This window comes from Amblyomma mixtum, chromosome 8, assembly GCF_055824585.1.
Source record: "Amblyomma mixtum isolate Tamu chromosome 8, ASM5582458v1, whole genome shotgun sequence".
Classification (NCBI taxonomy): Eukaryota; Metazoa; Arthropoda; class Arachnida; order Ixodida; family Ixodidae; genus Amblyomma; species Amblyomma mixtum.
In genome coordinates this window covers 100,046,621-100,065,147 of record NC_143019.1, presented here as the reverse complement: position 1 = coordinate 100,065,147, position 18,527 = coordinate 100,046,621, and the positions used below count along the sequence as shown (strand labels likewise).

General features: G+C 50.9%; 1 protein-coding gene and 1 pseudogene across 2 annotated transcripts; one reads left to right on the top strand and one right to left on the bottom strand.

Annotated features, from left to right (window-relative positions):
- Window positions 1–2,327: 2,327 nt before the first annotated feature.
- LOC149333721 (uncharacterized) lies at window positions 2,328–12,271 on the bottom strand (annotated as a pseudogene). Its single transcript, XR_016285192.1, has 4 exons — window positions 12,227–12,271; window positions 11,210–11,458; window positions 10,974–11,134; window positions 2,328–4,264 (listed from the first exon to the last, which is right to left on the bottom strand). The product of XR_016285192.1 is annotated as an uncharacterized LOC149333721 (transcript).
- Window positions 12,272–12,881: 610 nt separating this feature from the next.
- LOC149333720 (uncharacterized) lies at window positions 12,882–18,228 on the top strand. Its single transcript, XM_089556101.1, has 2 exons — window positions 12,882–14,084; window positions 18,085–18,228. Exons 1-2 carry the CDS (start codon window positions 12,909–12,911, stop codon window positions 18,226–18,228), a joined length of 1,320 nt encoding a protein of 439 aa, XP_089412227.1. The 5' UTR covers window positions 12,882–12,908.
- Window positions 18,229–18,527: the final 299 nt, after the last annotated feature.

The window sequence follows — 18,527 nt, the reverse complement described above, 5'->3', positions numbered from 1 at the left end:
TGCCCTCATGTGCACTACTGGACGGCCCACTGCCAAGGCAAGCTAATCTTGTTGAGCTGTTTGTTGAAAGAATTCTTTGCACCCTCCCAGATTTTGTCTCCACTTACCGAGACAAACGTCGCAAAGCTGAACCCAATGATGGCGAGTGCAACCTTCTGCTAGAGTACTGCACCAAAGGTTGGCCCAGGCACTCGAGACTACTGCTTCCGATTTAAGGAGTACTGGAAAAATCAAGAAACCTCAGTGTTTTCAAGGTGCTAAGTTACGATTCGAGGTTCGTTCTTCGGGCTCCACCAATGGTACCCCACCATCTGAGACGGTATAACAGACAAGATCAGGCAACACGTGACTTGAGGGAAAATTTGGCTTATGGTTTATGGGCGTTTAACGCCCCAAAGCGACTCAGGCTATGAGGGACGTCGTAGTGAAGGGCTCCGGTAATTTCGACCACCTGGGGTTCTTTAACGTGCACTGACATCGCACAGTACACGGGCCTCTAGAATTTTGCCTCCATTGAAATTCAGCCACCACGGCCGGGATCGAACCCGCGTTTTTCGGGTCAGCAGCCGAGCACCGTAACCACTGAGCCACTGTGGCGGAGCAATTTGAGGGAAAGTAAAGTGAATCTTTATACAGGAATTCACATTTTTTAACAGACTGAGAGGCGAGCACAACAACATAGAACTGGCTATGGGAAAATCATCCCTCCTTGGCATCGCCGAAGATGCAAAAGATCTAAACCTAGTTCAGAACAGTTTACCAGGCTCCGGGGTCTGGTTTTAAAGACCAAGAAGACTGGCCCACATTTTACATCACCCAATAACAACAAACTCAACACATGATTGGTTTACAAACAGCATGGCACGCCTTAGACTTTCCGCAAGGTTCAGAACCTTTTTCTAACGAAATAAAACAGAAAACGCATGAAAAAAAAACATCAAAAACACTCCCACATGTCGTCGGCCTCCAGAAGTCTCGTGACCCTGATGGCCTCCCCCCATCAGGGCAATTATTGGACTCTAACGAACCACTACCACTGCGAATAAAAAAAAAAAACGGAAGCGCTGAACTGCGTTTCTATGCCATTCGTCTTCACGATGACTGCTGACAGACATCCCCCGAAATCCCGGAAGTGGCACAAACCCTGCTGTTGCTGCCTTTGAACGTACGGGGACGTCCCTTTTGTCTGGCTGCATTTTGTTATGCCAGCCCATTTCTTGAGATCTGTTGATACACGCCACAATGTCACGAAGCCTGATAGCCGCGTCCTTGCTGACTGTACGTCACACTAACTGCTCCCAGACGATCTTTACTATGTCAGGACGGGGGGGTGGTCGACGTATGGCGGCTTTGATGGGGTGACGCCCTCCACCATTTTTGGCACCTTTGGTGCGAAACAACTCCGTGAAGGGCAATTAGCAAACCATGGCAGCTGACCCGCGCCTCCGCGCGCAGCTGCATCGTTCTCGCAGACAGCACTTCGGGTGGCTCCGGGAAAACGTGCCCCCGTCCTTCCCTCTAACTCTATCGCAGCTCAACATCCGCCTGCCTCGCCTTGTGTGCTTCTTGTCGACATACACGACGGGGGTTGCGAGGAGATTGCCGCCTCAGGGCACCGGTACAGCCACAAAAGGACAGAGCAACAATGCAGTGGGCATCCACCGATCCTTCACAGGTTACTTCTCAAAGAAGCCGCACGGCTCTTCAGCATTCCACAGGGATCTCATTCATGACGGGCATCAAGGAATTAATTGAAGCACAGCCACTGCTCAAGAGTCGGTGTGGTGGCCTACAGTCAACAGCCACAAAGAGATCGGCTGTGGCAAGAGCGCAGAACCAAGGAAGCCTTCTCAGACTCCAAGTCTTCCCTAGGTTGAGGTGGGAGCTGACCTTTTCCAACCTTCCCTGAAGCCACTGGTCAGCACTGTACAACAACACTGCAGTCATGATAGCCATGGCATTCCAGGAGTACTCCGCAGCGACAACGGTCCATAATTCTCATACAAAGTCATCTTTACCTTCGCAAAGCCTTAAGGCTTCAGGCATGTCACCAGCAGCCCAAGATTCCCACAGTCCAAAGCTGAGGTGGACAGGATGGGGTGTATCATCAAGGACCTGGTGCACAAAGTGAACAATGCTTTCCTGGCACTGCCTGTCTACCAGGAAATTCCTGGCATCAGTGAAGTAAGCCCAGCTCAACTTCTCTTTGGCAGACGCCTGCAAACCGGAGTTCCTAAGACATCAAAACGGCTTGAACCATGCTGGCCCTCGTCTCAGTCGTTTAACCTGAGTGATCAAGCTAACAGGACAAGGAATGCAGCTCAGGTACAGTGCCCACTTAAGATGAGTGGGCAAGGTTGGATGCGCGACATAAATAGCCCTGCATTCTGGGACCAGTTCAACATCCCCCAGCCATATGTAGTGGAGGACCTGAAGGAAGTTCTTCAATGTTGCAGGTTATTCCTCACCCCACTGTCCAATGTTGTAAGGTCCGAGGGTCCTGCCGAATGTGTTACCGGAGATGAGCCCAAGAGGAAGCCATCAAGCAGTGAGACTAATACAGCGGGACGCAGGTAGTTCTTCCTAGCCCGACCTCATGGCTTCACCCCCGTCACAACCTTCAAGTTCACCCTTTTGAGTGTCACGGTTTAGAAAACTGATCCGAAGGCCCAGATGACTGAACTGATGCTTGTGTAGTGCAGAGCATACTGTGCATTTCTGTTCCTTTCTTAAACAAGGGGGGATGTAGTGTGCGTTGTGCTAGGTGGCATCACTGCTTTCTCGGCTACATATATCATGTGCAACAACGCTTTGAGGCCTTTTTCCCGCTAACCAGCACGGTGTGTGGTTCACTCCTGTGGAAGCACATCCCACTACAGTCACATGAGAAGGTGCAGAAGAGAAAGCACAAGTGCCCCACACAGGGGGCAGTCAAAGCAACAAAGCTGAGTCACAGTGTCACTGCATCCAAAAATTTGTCTGGGCACTCACTCCACCACTGGAGAGGAACTGGATGTTTGCTTCATTCTTCTGATAAAAAAAGATGCAGTCAAGCCTTGCTAGAACGAAATGGTTTTGAATCCCCTTTGAACCAGTCATAAAAATTCGTGCATCTGGCACCTATTTTTTTTATGACAAAATTTTCCTGCCACTGCACATTATGTTGAAATGCATCTGTAACGCATACGGAACCAGGTATAGTGGCAACAACGTTTGTGCGATGGTGCTTCCAAGTTCTATGACTGCTATGGCTGCATAAAAAATATTTGGCTTGTGCTAACCCAGCATTACATGGCAGTGAGGCACTGCTCTTCGATATAAACATCTGGCCGCACCACACATTTAAAAGCCGGTTTACCATTTACAGGGGCAGAGCTAAGGGTTTCCACAGATTCTCCATGTATTTAGCAACTGCTCTTCCTGTCCAATAGTTCAAGCTTACCAATGCTTGGCATAATGAAGTACGCCAGCATGTTAATGAATGTGAATCATGGTCGGTGTGTTGGGTTTATGGCACATAGGCAACTGAGGCCATCATGCGCCAAACACAAGGTATTTTAAAAGTTTTTTGTTGAATATTACGGACATGTAAACAGTCATCTCTGGTGTAGAGGCCTTCAAGACGTTAATATTACCGTTTGAAATTTTAGAAATGACTACTAGTAAAAGCTTTAAAGAGGGCTGGGAAACCTCAGTAGCTATCCGGATGTGAATAATGTTCGCCATGAGGTGATTGCTGCGAAGCTACACATTGGATATGAGCGATGCCAATGTGGGAAGCTTTCAATTCATTTAGGCCGCACCAATGGCAAAATCATTGAAGTCTAAATGCAAAAATGCCTCTGTGCTGGGCAATGTCAGTGAACAATAAAGAGCCCCACGTGATGCTGCAGACTCAATGGAGCAGATACAGCTCAGAAACACATAAGGAACAGGTCTCACTGCCACCAAGTTACTCACCAAAACCTTACAATGATTGCACTGTCCATTGCTGTAAGTACTGCAGGCTGTAGTGCAGGTCCTATGGCCTGCAGTACTCGTCCCCAAGCTGGTGGCCCTTGGACCCGCAGTGATGGCACTGGCGGATGATATACCTGGCAGGCACACCTGAGAACGGTGCCAGGATGCCCACTCCACAGAATCTTGCGAGGCCCCTGGCGAAGACCTCTGCCAGCTCCTGGATACCTTCACCAGCCGACAGGTGACAGCCATCGGTGGCGAAAAGGTGCCTCTTGGGTGTCTTTATTGCATCCAGGAAGCGATGCTGAAAACAAAATGCGATATGCTGATAAATAAGGTAAATTGAGCAATAAATCCCGATAGCATACAGCTGCAACAAGTACTTCAGCTTTCTGGCAGATCTCACCAGTAAACAATGCATAAAGAAGGCAGAAAGAATGCATCCACACAAATGCAGTGCTCACTGAAAACCAAATTAAAATGCCTTAATTATATTCAAGGCAGGTAACCAAGCACACAAGAATAGAGACCCGGATGTCCCCCTGTGCTAGGAGTGCTTTTTGGCAAGATACTGGCATATATTGATACCTGTATCTTCTCCTACTGCAGTCTTCTCAGCTACTATAATTTTCTTTTTTTTTTCAGAATGAGTCTGTGAACAAAGGTTCACAGGAGCTACAATGTGCAGCCGTGTCCTACGTGCACCGGTTTAGCTGAGAGAAGCATTCTACTGTGGTCGTTTATTTCCGCAACAGTCGGTACAAAAGCATTTACCTAGTTGTCACTGTGGCCACTGCAGTGCCACGACACTTAGCTACAATCTGAGCTGCCAAGAGATGTCCAAGGTAGCTGACCAGACACTGGAGAATGTGCAGTACATAACAAACAGTGGCATGTTTGCGCATGAATGCCTGCATATCTACACGTTACAACTTGCCTACCTGGCCTTTTGGAAGACAGATCTGCCACTGTTAACGTACCAGAGACTCACAGGCAACTGGACGCTGCATGCTCAATCATATGCTATGCATATGCACTCCCTAGGCTCTTGCGATAATGTCATGCCCCACTCCAGGTATCAGTTTCGATGTTTGCTTGTCTTGCAATAAACTCCGCATTGTGTTTTGTGCAAGCTGTAAACAAACTGCTTTTAAAAACAGCAATGTGTTCCAACATTTTCTACAGTAAAAATGAGGATATAAGTTGGACAGCAATGTATGTGGGTGATATGTGTGATATGTGGGCACATATCGCCCACACACATAGCTGCTAAAAATGTTTAGTATTTTTTTGACAAATTTCTTCAGATAATCCAAACCATAACATACATTTCACAATTTTTCAGTGGTAAAAGCAGCCGTGCCAACGCACATTAAAATCGGTACCATAAAACTACTGGAACTCATCGCATCACTCAAATTCTCGGTTTGCCAAAAATTTCGCTCATTCATCGCCCAAAAGCAACTCGCAAGAGCAGCCAATCATAGAAGCATGTGCTGATTTGCAAAGGAAGTATTTTAGCAAGGTTTCAGCGAAGAAGCTGCCAATGCTCGCCTCATCTGAGCTATAGCTCGTTGAAATAGTCAAGTGAAAGCTTGGTAGGCATTGTCTAGTGTCTGACAGAAACCCGTCTGGTCGGGACGGTACATGAAGAAAACAGAAGGCACCGACCAAAAGAAAGGATGGCATGACGTTTTGGCTCCCCCACGGGAGTGTAGATTGGGGGCAAGTTTCCGTCATTCCGATTAAGCGTATGCGCTGTCGTGTGAATAATCAGCGATTCCAGATAAAGCCGTCACTTCTCGTCCCTTACTTTTGTGATCACACGTGCTTCTGCCCAGTTTATGTTGTGTGCGGCGGACACCGAGTGCTCGGCAAGCACATTTTGATCTGCACACCGGTCTCTGACATCACTCTGGTCATCACGTATTCTTCGCTCAAGACGCCCAACTCGCCGATGTACACAGATGAGCAGCCCGCACATGGGATCGAATACACAACACATGGGGAACTTTTCCTTCTTCAGCTTGTCTTTGGTTTACACAAGCTGACTCCTCAATTTTCGAGCTGGCACATGTGCGGTCTTTACATCATAGGACCGCAATATGCGCGCCAAAGGTTCGCTGATGCCAGGAACTTAGGGAATTAAGACCGAATTGCTGAAGATGTGCGTGTACGGCGTGACGTGTCCACCTGTGGCTATCCTGTACACGTTATGGACTCTGTACAGCATCATAAGGGACGTCCCAGGCTCCAAGCTGATCCCGCTACCCAGAAACGAGCCGTGATTCCCTATGTTCCTGACATCAGCGAACCTTTGGCGCAGATATTACGGTCCTACGATGTAAAGACCGTGCATGTGCCAGCTTGTCAAATGTAATAAGAAATTGGAAATAGAAGTATGAACTAAAGAAGTTTGGAGAAGACGAGGATGACGATAAGCATTACTTTTATTAATCCAAGAATAACGAAGATGAAGAAGCATTTGGTGAGGTGGGAAGAGATGATTGGTGGAGAAGAGAAGACAATGACGACGATGACAAGGATGGCGTGTAGCAACGCCAAGGCTATAAAAGCGCCAAAAGGCTGCTTGGAAGAAGCTTCTCCACAATCAGTGTCCCAAAAACTGGATCGATTACAAGTTCATTGCTGCTACGTTTAAGCGCACTGTATCTCGTGCAAAGGAGTTGTACGATACTGAACACTACGAATTCCTTTCGAAATCAGGTAATAGGCGTGCTTTATTCAATTACCTAAAATCCAGAAAAGTAATCTCGACCACCATGAGCGCTGTCTCCCTAGTTCAGTCTCCGACTGAACTTGCTCAGTCTCTAGAAGAGATAGGCAGAGGCCTTGAGCGTCGGTTTACAGCTCTTCTTCCTTCTCCTCCGAGATTTCTTGCCACATTGGACGATTTCGAGGACGTCACCCTCACTGAGCTCTCGAACACTGTATCCTGCCTTCCACCCGTGGCCCCTGGCCCTGATGGTGTCACTTCTTCTACGATTAAAATTTTGTTCGAGGAATCTCCCACCGACTTACTGGCACTTATAAATTACTCTCTTAAGGGGCCATGGATTCCAACTGAATGGCGTCTAGCAAAGATCATCCCTTTGCTTAAAAAGCTGGGACATGGTTATGTGTTAGACAATATAAGGCCAATTTCTTTAACTTCGAATCTCGTAAAGTTAATTGAGAGGGTGTTGCATGGTAGAATAATGTCTGTTATTTCAGAGACTGGGTTGTTGAACCCTTGCCACATAGGTTTCAGGCCAGGATGCTCTATATGGTGTGCCCATACTGATCTGGAGAGCCGCATAGAGTTAGCTCGTCGCCGAAACCAATACGCAGCGCTTGTTACTTTAGATGTTTCTAAGGCTTAGGACAGCGTTCAGCACAGGACGCTTTTGCAAAGACTACAGGCAGTAGGACTTCCGAGATACTTTGTGGCTTGGGTTGCTGAATTTCTTGCTGACAGGGAATTTTACTGCTTCCAGAACGGTATTTCATCAAGCAGGTTTCGACAAGCGAGAGGAGTACCCCAAGGGGCGGTCCTCTCCCCTGTACATTTCAACATCTTACTCAGCAGTATTCCGTGCAGTACCAAGGTGTCCATCTATGTGTATGCTGATGACATCGCCTTTTTTGCTTCAGAGAACGACATTTCCTCTTTGTACCAGTCCTTACAGTCCTACTTGAATGTCCTGGACCAATGGTTAGGGGTCATTAATCTGTCCCTTAATGTCAATAAATGTGCTTTATTGGTTTTTCCACTCTCTCGTCCAGTTAATATCTCTATTGTTTATCAGAACCATGTAATTCCTCAAGTGCAAAGTATCAAATACCTCGGAGTAATTTATGATCCTTCTCTTTCCTGGCGGGCCCATATAGAGCACATCACTGCGAAAGGAGTCCGAGCTGTCGGTATGCTGCGCAGGCTGAGCAATGTTCGTTCTGGCATGAGAGGACACTCGCTTCTTATGATTTATAGAATGTACGTCCGTCCTGTCTTAGTGTTCGGCTGTGCTTTATTCTCTGGTGCGCCAGCGTATAAACTTCGCCCCTTGATTCTCTTGGAGCGGGAGGCGTTGCGCCTCTGTTTGGGCCTTCCAAAATTTGTGACGAATTCCGTTTTGTACCTGGAAGCGCGTATTCCTTCATTGCCTTCAAGATTTCGGCTCTTAAAGGTGAAAACGTTTCTAAAAATGTGTGATTCATCGCTTCATGCCACCAATTTGATCTTCCTTCGTCAGCCTCGGCCATTTTTCAACGAAACCTGGTCTCGTTTCCGCACCCCTCAGATTTGTTGTGTGCAATCCCTCCTTGACACCTTAAACGTCCGCATTTCGGACATCCTTCTCCTATGCGCCAATTCTTCATCTATCCAGATTGTCTTCGATGACATCTTTCCTAAACATGCAAAGTTAATGCCTTTTCATTTACTGAGCGGTTTGTTACAGGATTACTTGCTGCGTTTTAAATCTCATGTGCTCATAGCAACAGACGCCTCACAGTGTGAAGAAAAGGCCGGTGTTGGCATTTTGTCCATCTCCCTTGACTGGTCATTCTCTCTCCGCCTTCCCGATTACACCCCCATTTATTTGGCCGAATTTCTAGCAGTAGTCTTGGCCTTTTGCAAATTAAACAGCTCTTTGTCTTCTGTCATAATTATGACGGATTCATTATCGTTGTGTTCCTCTCTCAACGCGCCTACAACATCTCAGGCTCTACACTTATTCAAATGCTTGATTCCTCCCCACGTGTGTTCGTTACGGTTGGTCTGGGTGCCTGGGCACACAGGAATTCATTTGAATGAGGTTGCCGATACCCTGGCGAAGGCATCTCTTCAAGGCCCAGTCGTATCTGTGCTTCCACCCAGCGCATATATTACTGCGGCCAGATTTCGCAGGTATCTGCTCTTGAATGAATTCGCAGCATCAGCTCTGACCTCCTCTCCCGAATTCCGGCATCTCCTTTACCCATGGAGCAGTAAAGGATGGCGATCACGCAAGCTTGAGGTTTCCTTCACGCGTCTACGTTGTCGCGTGGCTCACTTAAACTTCTACCTTTACAGATCTGGTCTGGCGGTCTCCCCATTGTGCCCGTTCTGCAGAGAACATGAAACGATAGATCATTTCTTGCTGACCTGCCGCCGTTTCTCCTCTTTACGGAGCCGCCTGCTAGAACATCCGTTACGACAGCTAGGTCTAACACTGTCAGCTGGGGTTGTTCTGTCTCTTGGGGCTTCCTCCCTTGGGCACAGTAATTGGAATGTGATCTCCGCCATGCAAAACTTCCTTACAGACACTAAACGGCTGCCGCCTTAAGCTCTGTTCTTTCTCATGATCAATATTTCTCTGCGCCGAAAGCTTTCTGAAACATGGAACTTTTAGCCCCGTTCTCAATTTCTGTCACCTATCTCAAAGTATTTGTTTAGCTTATTTCAATTACACATCTGAATTTCTTTCATATATTTCCTAAATTCAATTATCATTATAATTATTGTTTTTAATCCATCATTTTCTTGTTTAACATTCTGAGCACCTATCAGTCGCCGCCTCTGTCTTGGCCAATCCCCCGTAGTGGGTACGTGCCATTATTTAGAGGACAACAACAACAACAACATAAAAGCGCGAGGTGGGTCATGAACCCGATTGGAAGACAGCAACGCCGGCTACTGCTTCTCGAGTTCTACGGCGTCGCACGGTAGACTTCCTGCCGTTCCTGAGCCCATTCCGGCAGCTGACTTAATCACCTGCTATGGCCAGGGGAGCTCGAACGACACCACCAATAACGCTGCCAGTGACGAAAGCCCAAGCACTTCGAACGCCACCTCGACGCTGGCTACCGAGATGCCACTGACCGGACCTATAATGCTTCTTCAGCACTGAACCGTGAGTACGAACACCGAACGCTAGTAGACTGGTTGTTCCCGGGCCATGTGTATTGATAGTCTTTGTGTTTTGTGCTAGTTTTGTTAGTTTCATGTGCTATTGTTTGTGTCGCATAGGTGTATTAAATGTGCGTGTGTGTGGGTACATCAGTCGCCTAGTCCATTCTTTCGGCCCGAGTGTCCTGGGGGGATCCGTGACACAGCTCGAAAACTGAGGAGTCGTCTTGTGCAAATCAAAGACAAGCTGAAGAAGGAAAAGTTCCCAGGTGTTGTGTATTCGATCCCATGTGCTTACTGCGCGTATGTGTACATCGGCGAGTCGGGTGACTTTGAGCGAAGGATGCATGAACACCAGGGTGACGTCAGAAACCGACGCGCAAGATCAAAATGGGCTTGCTGATCACAAAATAAAGGGACAAGAAATCACGGCTCTATGTGGAATCGCTGATTATTTACACGACAGCGCATACGCTTAATCGGAATGATGCAAACTTGTCCCCAATCTACGCCAGGTGCCTGGGTTCACTCATGCGCCGTGTATAAATAACCGACCCAGCTATGTTATGCCTCATTGTGAACAAGGCTCCCGTGGGGGAGCCGAAACGTCATGCCATTCTTTCTTTCGGTCGGCGCCTTCTATTATCGTCTTGGTAGGCATAATGGAGCAAGGAAGGTCATTTTGGTTGGTTTGGTTTATTGGGGTTTAACGTCCCAAAGCAGCTCAGGCTATGAGGGACGCCGCAGTGTAGGGCTCCGGAAATTTCGACCACCTGAGGTTCTTTAACGTGCACTGACATCGCACAGTAGATCTAGAATTTCGCCTCCATCGAAATTCGGCCGCCGTGGCGGGGATCGAACCAGCGTCTTTCGGGTCAGCAGCCGAGCGCCGCAACCACTGAGCCACGGCGGCGGGGCGAAAATGAAAGTAGCTATATTATGCTGGCGCCAGACCGAAGACACGTTGGCATACTATTTGTCCTGTCAACTGCGCTGAGCCAATATTTCACTTTTTTGTTCCTCGGTACACCGCTCCAGCGCTCGGCAGGCTTGCTGACTGTTACTTGCCTTCCTCTAGCTGAAAGGCGCACAACAGTTAAGGCAAGCATGAATCGGTACTCACGTCTGGGTTCAAGGTGCCTACACACCGCATCCGCTCAAGTGCAGCCGTCAGCTTGCGGTGAAGCACGCGACGGCTTGCCTCGATCGGGAGTCCGTCGTGGCAAAACACCGCGGCAAGACCTTCGCCACGAACACGACGCGCAGCAGGTGCAGGACAAGGGCCTGTGACGTGAAATATATGAGAATTCCGTACAGAAATGAACCGAAATTGAAAGCGTTAAGCAACCACGCACCTACCTTGATGTTATCGCAAATCGCTTGCGGAGTGGCATTAGGGCCCGTGAGGTCATTACCTCCGACGTACACCACGGCAAAATCACTATGCTTAAAATTAAGTCGCCGCACAGCGCTTCGCACGGCGTCGTAGCCGCCGAGGCTAAATGTGCACGTCTCAGCCGACGGCCTTAAACGCAGGCGAGTCCTGCACAATCGCTTCAGTTGGCTGTTGCCGACCAGAACGCCTTGCACAAATACCGAGGCGAATACCTGCGAACGACCACTTTTTGTGCCTAGGGACTGTCAAGCGCTACGTTCCCTAGGTTTAATAAACTGGCGAACAAAAAGCTCTACTTTTGACGCGCTAGGGACATTACGGGGGTTGGTGTCCCTAGGTTCATTTTCTCATTTCAGTCGGGTCCGAGAGAGCCGGCCTCCACCTCGCGCCGTCGCCGTGGGACCACTAGCCGTCACACCGCGCATTCCCGCGCAATTCGAACGCGCGTTCACACTCGGTGTAGGTGAAACGCTCGCTCCACCGGGCAGGCAGACGCGGCTTCCGTGGCAATCCAGGCGCTCACCCAACGCGCGTCTCGGGGTTAGTCGGCGTTCCGCTGTAGCCATGCCGTTGTCTTCCCCCACGACGAAGGCTTCTAGTGGTTGTGTTAAAATGACCAAGTATTCAACCAAGGAAAGCCATGTATTACCAAGCCTAGCCACTAATATGCTTCGCATTCCCCAGGCTTAGCCAAGCTGAGCCTCAGCAACTTTTTTTTCAGGAGAGCAATTTTTCGTTTTCAATTTGACACACAAATATTCAGAACCGTATTAAGCTATCAGAAACTCTACAGTTGAGATTACTAAGGAAAGCATACGACACCCCATGAGTCAATGCACGAGACTGCAGCAGACAAGGCCAGTATGCCGTTTACTCAGTGGCCTGTACATAAGCATACCCTTTGTTCTGGAGGGACCTCTCTATATCTCGGATCTGTGGCGGCCAAACTCTTGCCAAGCAACACTACTCCACGCACACACGAAGGCCGCAGACCAGCGCTTGCTTGGCCGCTGGATGCGCAACATGCTTCCAAACTCGCGTGCGGAACTTTGACGTCGCAGGTCTGACTGCATCGGGCCACTGCATAACAGCCGTAGTCCACCAGAACTTGCAAACCAATGGGCTCTCCTACCCCGCCGAGAATGCTCACAGGGCTGAAGCAGTCGCTATTCTCCTCGTGGTTGCGGGCCCCCAATGCAAGGTTGCCATTTGAGACACGCGTTTCTCTTGCAATAGCTGTGTGAATGGCGAGGTACGTCCTCTAGCCTATCACATGCTTTACAACGACGTTAGAGACACCGATCACACGCCTAGATGCATCTCGTGGGCGCTGGCCCACCAGAGACTCCCTTGAAATGAAGCTGCGAATGCGGTTGCCCGAGCCCTTATCCTCCGGGAACCTACTTCGTCGTGCTCCCCAACCGATGAGGGGGACGCGCGTTTGAGCGCGGAGCGATCGGACACCCATCAAACCCATCAAACCTGTGCGTCTGCATCTGTGAAATCAGCAGGATCCTGGAGACACCGATCTGACCCAGGTATGCCCAATTTTTGACCACTTCGAGCAACCCTCCGCATCACCACGTAGCGGTCGAGCTGAGCCTAACGGCTCTCGCTCCCCCGCCGCTGGCTGCGGAGACGCCCGCCGGTCAACCTCTCAACATGGCTCTGCCTGAACAACGCGGATACGACCCCACGACTCTGTCGTGGTCGTCTGTCCCTGCAAGCCAGCCAGAGGATGGCCCATCCACCATTTCGGCGCAGCAAGCTGCCCTTTTTCAAGTCGTTGAGAGCCGGCGCCGCCGCCGGCAGAACGCACGAGGAGCTGCAATGCCCACGACTCCTCTTGACAACTCAGCAACAGGAGACGCTCGCGCTCCGTCTTCTAAATGTCCACAAAAGACACCAGTCTCCAAGTGGACGCGTAATCCAACGGTGAGGATGAACCCTGACGATTACGTGATCGTGCTGAGGCCACGCAGTACGGTCGCCCTCAAGACAGCATTTCAGCACGGTGAGTTCGGCGCTGCCATTTCGCTACTCATCGGCAGACAGCATATGAATGCGATTACAATTTATCCCAATTGGGAGCAAAACATTATCGTCTGTGGCACGGAGAACTCCGAGGTGGCTCAAAAGCTTCTGACGGACATCCAAATTACCACCAGCAAAGGATCGCTTCCGCTTCATGGACACCTCAAGCTCACCGGTGATGTCTGTCGTGGTGTGATTACTGTGCATAACCTTGAAACCAGCGAATCCTTGAAACATAGTGTGCAGTGGCGCGGTGGTGAATTAGTCCATGTGCGCAAGCTGGGAACATCGAATGAAGCTGTGCTAACTTTCGAGGGACGCAGCGTTTCGCGCTACGTCCATTACAATGCAGAACTTACTCCCGTCAAGGAGTATAAGAAAACGGTGCCAGCGTGCTACCGTTGCGGCACGCTGGGGCACCGGGTGGACAACTGTCCCACCCCGGTCAAAGAAAGATGCGGCCTTTGTGGCCAGAACGTGGGGGTTGGTACTGAGGGGATGGCCTCCCACGTTTGCAATCCCTTGTGCATAATATGTGGGGGCCCGCACCTCACCAGCTCCCGCGAATGCACAAGCAAATTCATCCGGCTTCCGCAGCCAGGGCCCAGGCCGCCAATCAAGCTACCCAAGGGAGCCAATTCCGGCGCGACACGGGGAAGTCACGCCACCGGCCGGCAGCAAAACAACCAGAAGACGCCACGGCCTCCTCCTGGCAAGACAGCAACGGTACCGCCACCACCCGGAGCAGCGGAGTTCCCAGCTCTCAGCGCTTCATCTGGCGGCGCCGCCTGCAACCAACCCAAGGTAGGCAGCTGGGAGAGGGCCGCCTCCTCTCCTTCCCCTCCTCCCTCCTCCCCCACCAGCACCGCCGAGACGCAGGAACTCAAGCGCGAGCTCGCCCTCTTGCGAGCTCAAAACGAAAAACTAGCCAGCGAGCTTAACTCGCTCAAAGCCCAATTCCCTACTCCGCCCGCTTCGAGCGGCGAGGAGGAAAACATCACAGACAGGGAGATTCCTACTCCTGTGGAGAGTCGCGCCGCGGCCCTGGAGACCCGGGTGTCCGCGATTGAAACACAATTGGCTGATCTCCCCAAAATTATCCACAATACCATTGCGCGTCAGGTGGAGAGTGTCATCTCACAGGTGACACAAGCTGTAACTCACATTATCCAAAAATGAATAAAAGACAATCCGCGCGTCCTTAAACGCGTAGGGCCAATCAGGGACGCTAACCGCCCCTCCAAATTCAACCGAGTTATTCCTGATGAATTTGACTTCTCGGAAGACTCCTGCACGTCTGCGCCGGGCACTGGGGACTGGGGAGTCTTAACAACGTAACCCCACCCTCCGCCTCCGACCATGGTCCCCAACCCTAAGTCGCGAGCAAGAACAACTCAGCCGCTTACACTAACGCAGTGGAACTGTCGTGGTCTCAAGAACCGCACGAAGCGGACTCATCTCCGCCTCTATCTTGAGACCTTTGAGTTCCTCGTTGCCGTGGTTGCCCTTCAGGAACCCGGCGCCGGGGCCAAACTAACAAACTACACTACATTTCAACACAACCCGCAGACATGTACACTTGTTCACAAGCAGTACACTGCGCAGGAGGTCACGCTCCCCACAACACCGCCTTTCCCATACACGATGGTGTCAGTGCTGCCCCTAAAGCGGTGTGACCCACCTGTACACATTCTAAACATTTACTGCCCATCTAAACTTAAGAACGTCACGTTCAATGAAATTTTCACCCAAGCTATGCAGGTGGCTGGAAGGGATCCCCTTCTGATCGTCGGGGATTTCAACGCCTCGAGCAGGCTATGGGGGTACGCCCGGGAGGACAGACGTGGGAGGAAGCTTGCGGAACTTCTTTCCACACTTGGACTCACTTTACACACTGACCCCGCCAACCCAACACGTGTCGGCAATTCGATTCAACGAGGTACTTGCCCGGACCTCACATTTACACGCAACATACGACATGCCGACTGGCTGAATACAGAGGACACTCTGGGTAGTGATCACTGTATAATCAACACAACCATTTACATGCGTCCCCTGAAACGCCCACTAACACAAGCCCCTGTCCCGGACTGGACGACTTTCCGCACCTCTCTACCCATCGTAGACCCCCTCCAGTCGGGATACGACGCATGGTCCAAATCGGTCACGTCTACACTCACACAACACGAAAAGCACATACAGCTCACAGAAACACAAACGGACGTGGACAGCCACTTGCTCCACCTTTGCGAGGCCCGCCGCAGCCTCACCAAACGATGGAAGAAACAGAAACATAACAGACGCCTAAAGAAACGCATCCTCGAACTCACACAACAGGCAGCGGAATATGCTACTCAGCTAGCCGACACTAACTGGGTGGACCGGTGCAACGCGGCTGCGCGCCAGATGTCTGGCCGCAACACGTGGCGCCTATTCCGCGCTCTCATTTATCCAATACAAACACGCACGGAAACCCAACGCCACTTAAATAGGGCATTGCACAACTTTACAGGATCGACAACACAGCTAGCGCGCACGCTCAGGGATCGATACCTGTGCACCAATAAGGACCCCCGGCCGGCGGCGTACTCTTATGCAGGCGAAGAGAACACGGAGCTGGACACTCCGTTCCAGCTCCACGACCTCCGGGCGGCCTTAAGCAAGATGAAGCGGGGCACTGCACCCGGGCGCGACAAGGTTACGGTCAAGCTCTTGGCCAACCTTCCCGACGCAACCTACGCCGCGCTCCTCAAATACATCAATAGCATTTGGGACGGAGAGACTCCTCTCCCTCTCGATTGGAAATCGGCTCTCGTGATCTTCATTTCGAAGGCCGGCAAACCTATTGATGTGGAGAACCTTCGCCCCATCTCCCTCACGTCTTGTGTCGACAAGCTGATGGAGACGATGGTGCGTGACAGACTCTCCGATTACCTCGAAACACAGCACATTTTCGCGGACACTATGTTCGGTTTTTGTCCTCACAAGTCAGCACAGGATATACTTCTGCAGCTCCACCACGATATTTTAGATCCTGTAGAATGTCCCCACAACGAAAAGGTGATCCTGGCCTTGGATCTTAAAGGCGCATTCGACAATGTCAAACATGAAGTAATCCTGGACCACCTCAGTAACACCAACTGTGGCCACAAAACATTCAATTACATAAGACAATTTCTTACAGACCGTCAAGCCTATATACGCATACAAGATGCGGAACACGGGCCATACACCATCGGCTCGAGGGGAACACCTCAAGGCGCGGTCCTGTCTCCCCTGCTCTTCAATTTGGCAATGCTTGGTCTTCCCTCCAAATTGTCTTCTCTGCTCGGGATACATCACGCTCTTTATGCGGATGACATTACAATCTGGGCCACGCAAGGTAACCTGGGCCACATGGAGTCCAGCCTGCAAGCAGCGGCGACCCTAGTCGACGACTACGCGGCCTACTGCGGACTCCAGTGCGCCCCAGCTAAATCAGAATTTGTGCACTTACGTCCCTCCCCTCGGGACACAACACCGCTTCGCATCAGTCTCCCCTCGGGACCGATCCGGGAGTCCAAGGAGATCCGCGTCCTTGGCCTCTTCATACACCACCAACGCAGAGTCGACACCTCCCTAGCCAAACTTCGCACGGTGGGAGACCAGGTGGGCCGCATGGTCCGCCGGGTCTCCAACAAGCGGGGCGGATTACGAAGCAAGGATGCACTGCGGCTTGCCCATGCTTTCGTAACGAGTAGAATCCTCTACTCAACTCCCTACTTGCACCTGCGCATACACGATGATGACCAACTGGAGGTCATCCTGCGGAAAGTCATCAAGCGGGCTCTCGATCTCCCGGTCACCACGTCCAACCAGAGGCTTCTGGCCTTGGGCGTGGTGAACACATTTCGTGAGCTTCGAGAAGCCCATTTAGTCAACCAATACACGCGTCTTGGACAGACCAGGTCCGGTCGCCGCCTCTTGGACCATCAAACATGACTAGCACATTGAGGAAAGGGAGAGAGTGCCAGAACCCTGGAGACGCGCCCTCCGGGTCCGACCCCTTCCCCGCAACATGTCCAGAGAAGACCATAGCGGTCGTCGCCAGGCGCGCGCGGAAGCGTTGGCGCGATACTATGGTAACCAAGAACACGTGTATTACGTGGACGTTGCCGGCCCACACCACGGGGGGTGGTACACGGCCGCAGTCGTACACAACACAAACAAAGTTAACGGGCTCACTTTCAAAGTCTACAACGCAACACACGCGGAGGAGATTGCCATTGCTCTGGCTCTCACGAATCCCAAGTCAAAACACATCATCACCGACTCGCGAGGGGCCTGTCGAAACTACGAGTTGGGCTGGGCTCCCCCGCTTGCCTGGCGCATACTGGAATATAGCTGTCGATGCCAAGATCCAACTCCACGCAACCTGATTTGGGCCCCCGGTCACCAGGGACTCCAGGGAAACGAACAGGCCGATCAGGCCGCCCGCGCACTCTCTCCCCGGGCTATCTCCCTCCCTGTCCTTAGAAGGGTACTCCCAATCAGACAATCTGGCCCTTACATTCAAACAAATCGCCGATTACTACAAGGAGGAGCACCGGCGCTACCCGGCCCCTTGTAAGGGTCTGGATCGCGCTGACGAGCGCCTCCTCATCAAAATTCTTACTAACACTGTACTGTGCCCGGCGGTGCTTAAACATTTAAATACATCCTTTGATGGCGCGTGCCAGTTCTGTGGGGAGGTGGCTGACACCTTCCACGTGGTTTGGGCGTGTCAATCAAATCCATCTATCCCCCCCAACCCCAACCCCACCAGAGAGGACTGGGAGGCGGCCCTGCTCGGCTGTCAAGACCTAAAAAGCCAGAAGGCTTTGGTTCAACGGACGCGGGCTGCGTTGCTTGCCAATGGGGCACCGGAATAGGGGCTCCACTCAGTATTGTAAGGGGAAAGGGCCAATAGGGTCCTACCCCAATTACCTTTCTGTAAAAAAAACTTAATTTCCCATAAATGTTTTTCACCACCACCACCACCAACCGATTATTTTAGCGGACTGCTTTGCGGTTTCGGGAAATTATTGAGTACAAGAAACAGGCATCACCAGTTCCTTCACCGGCAAAGGGGCTGTAAAAAGCAGACTAACTATGCAAGCGCTACAGACTAACACCCACTAGTGTCCTGCAATGACTGCTCGCTATGACCCGAAAATGATTCCTTTTGTGCACGCAATGTGACGAGCTCTGTTTTGTATCCTACATGAT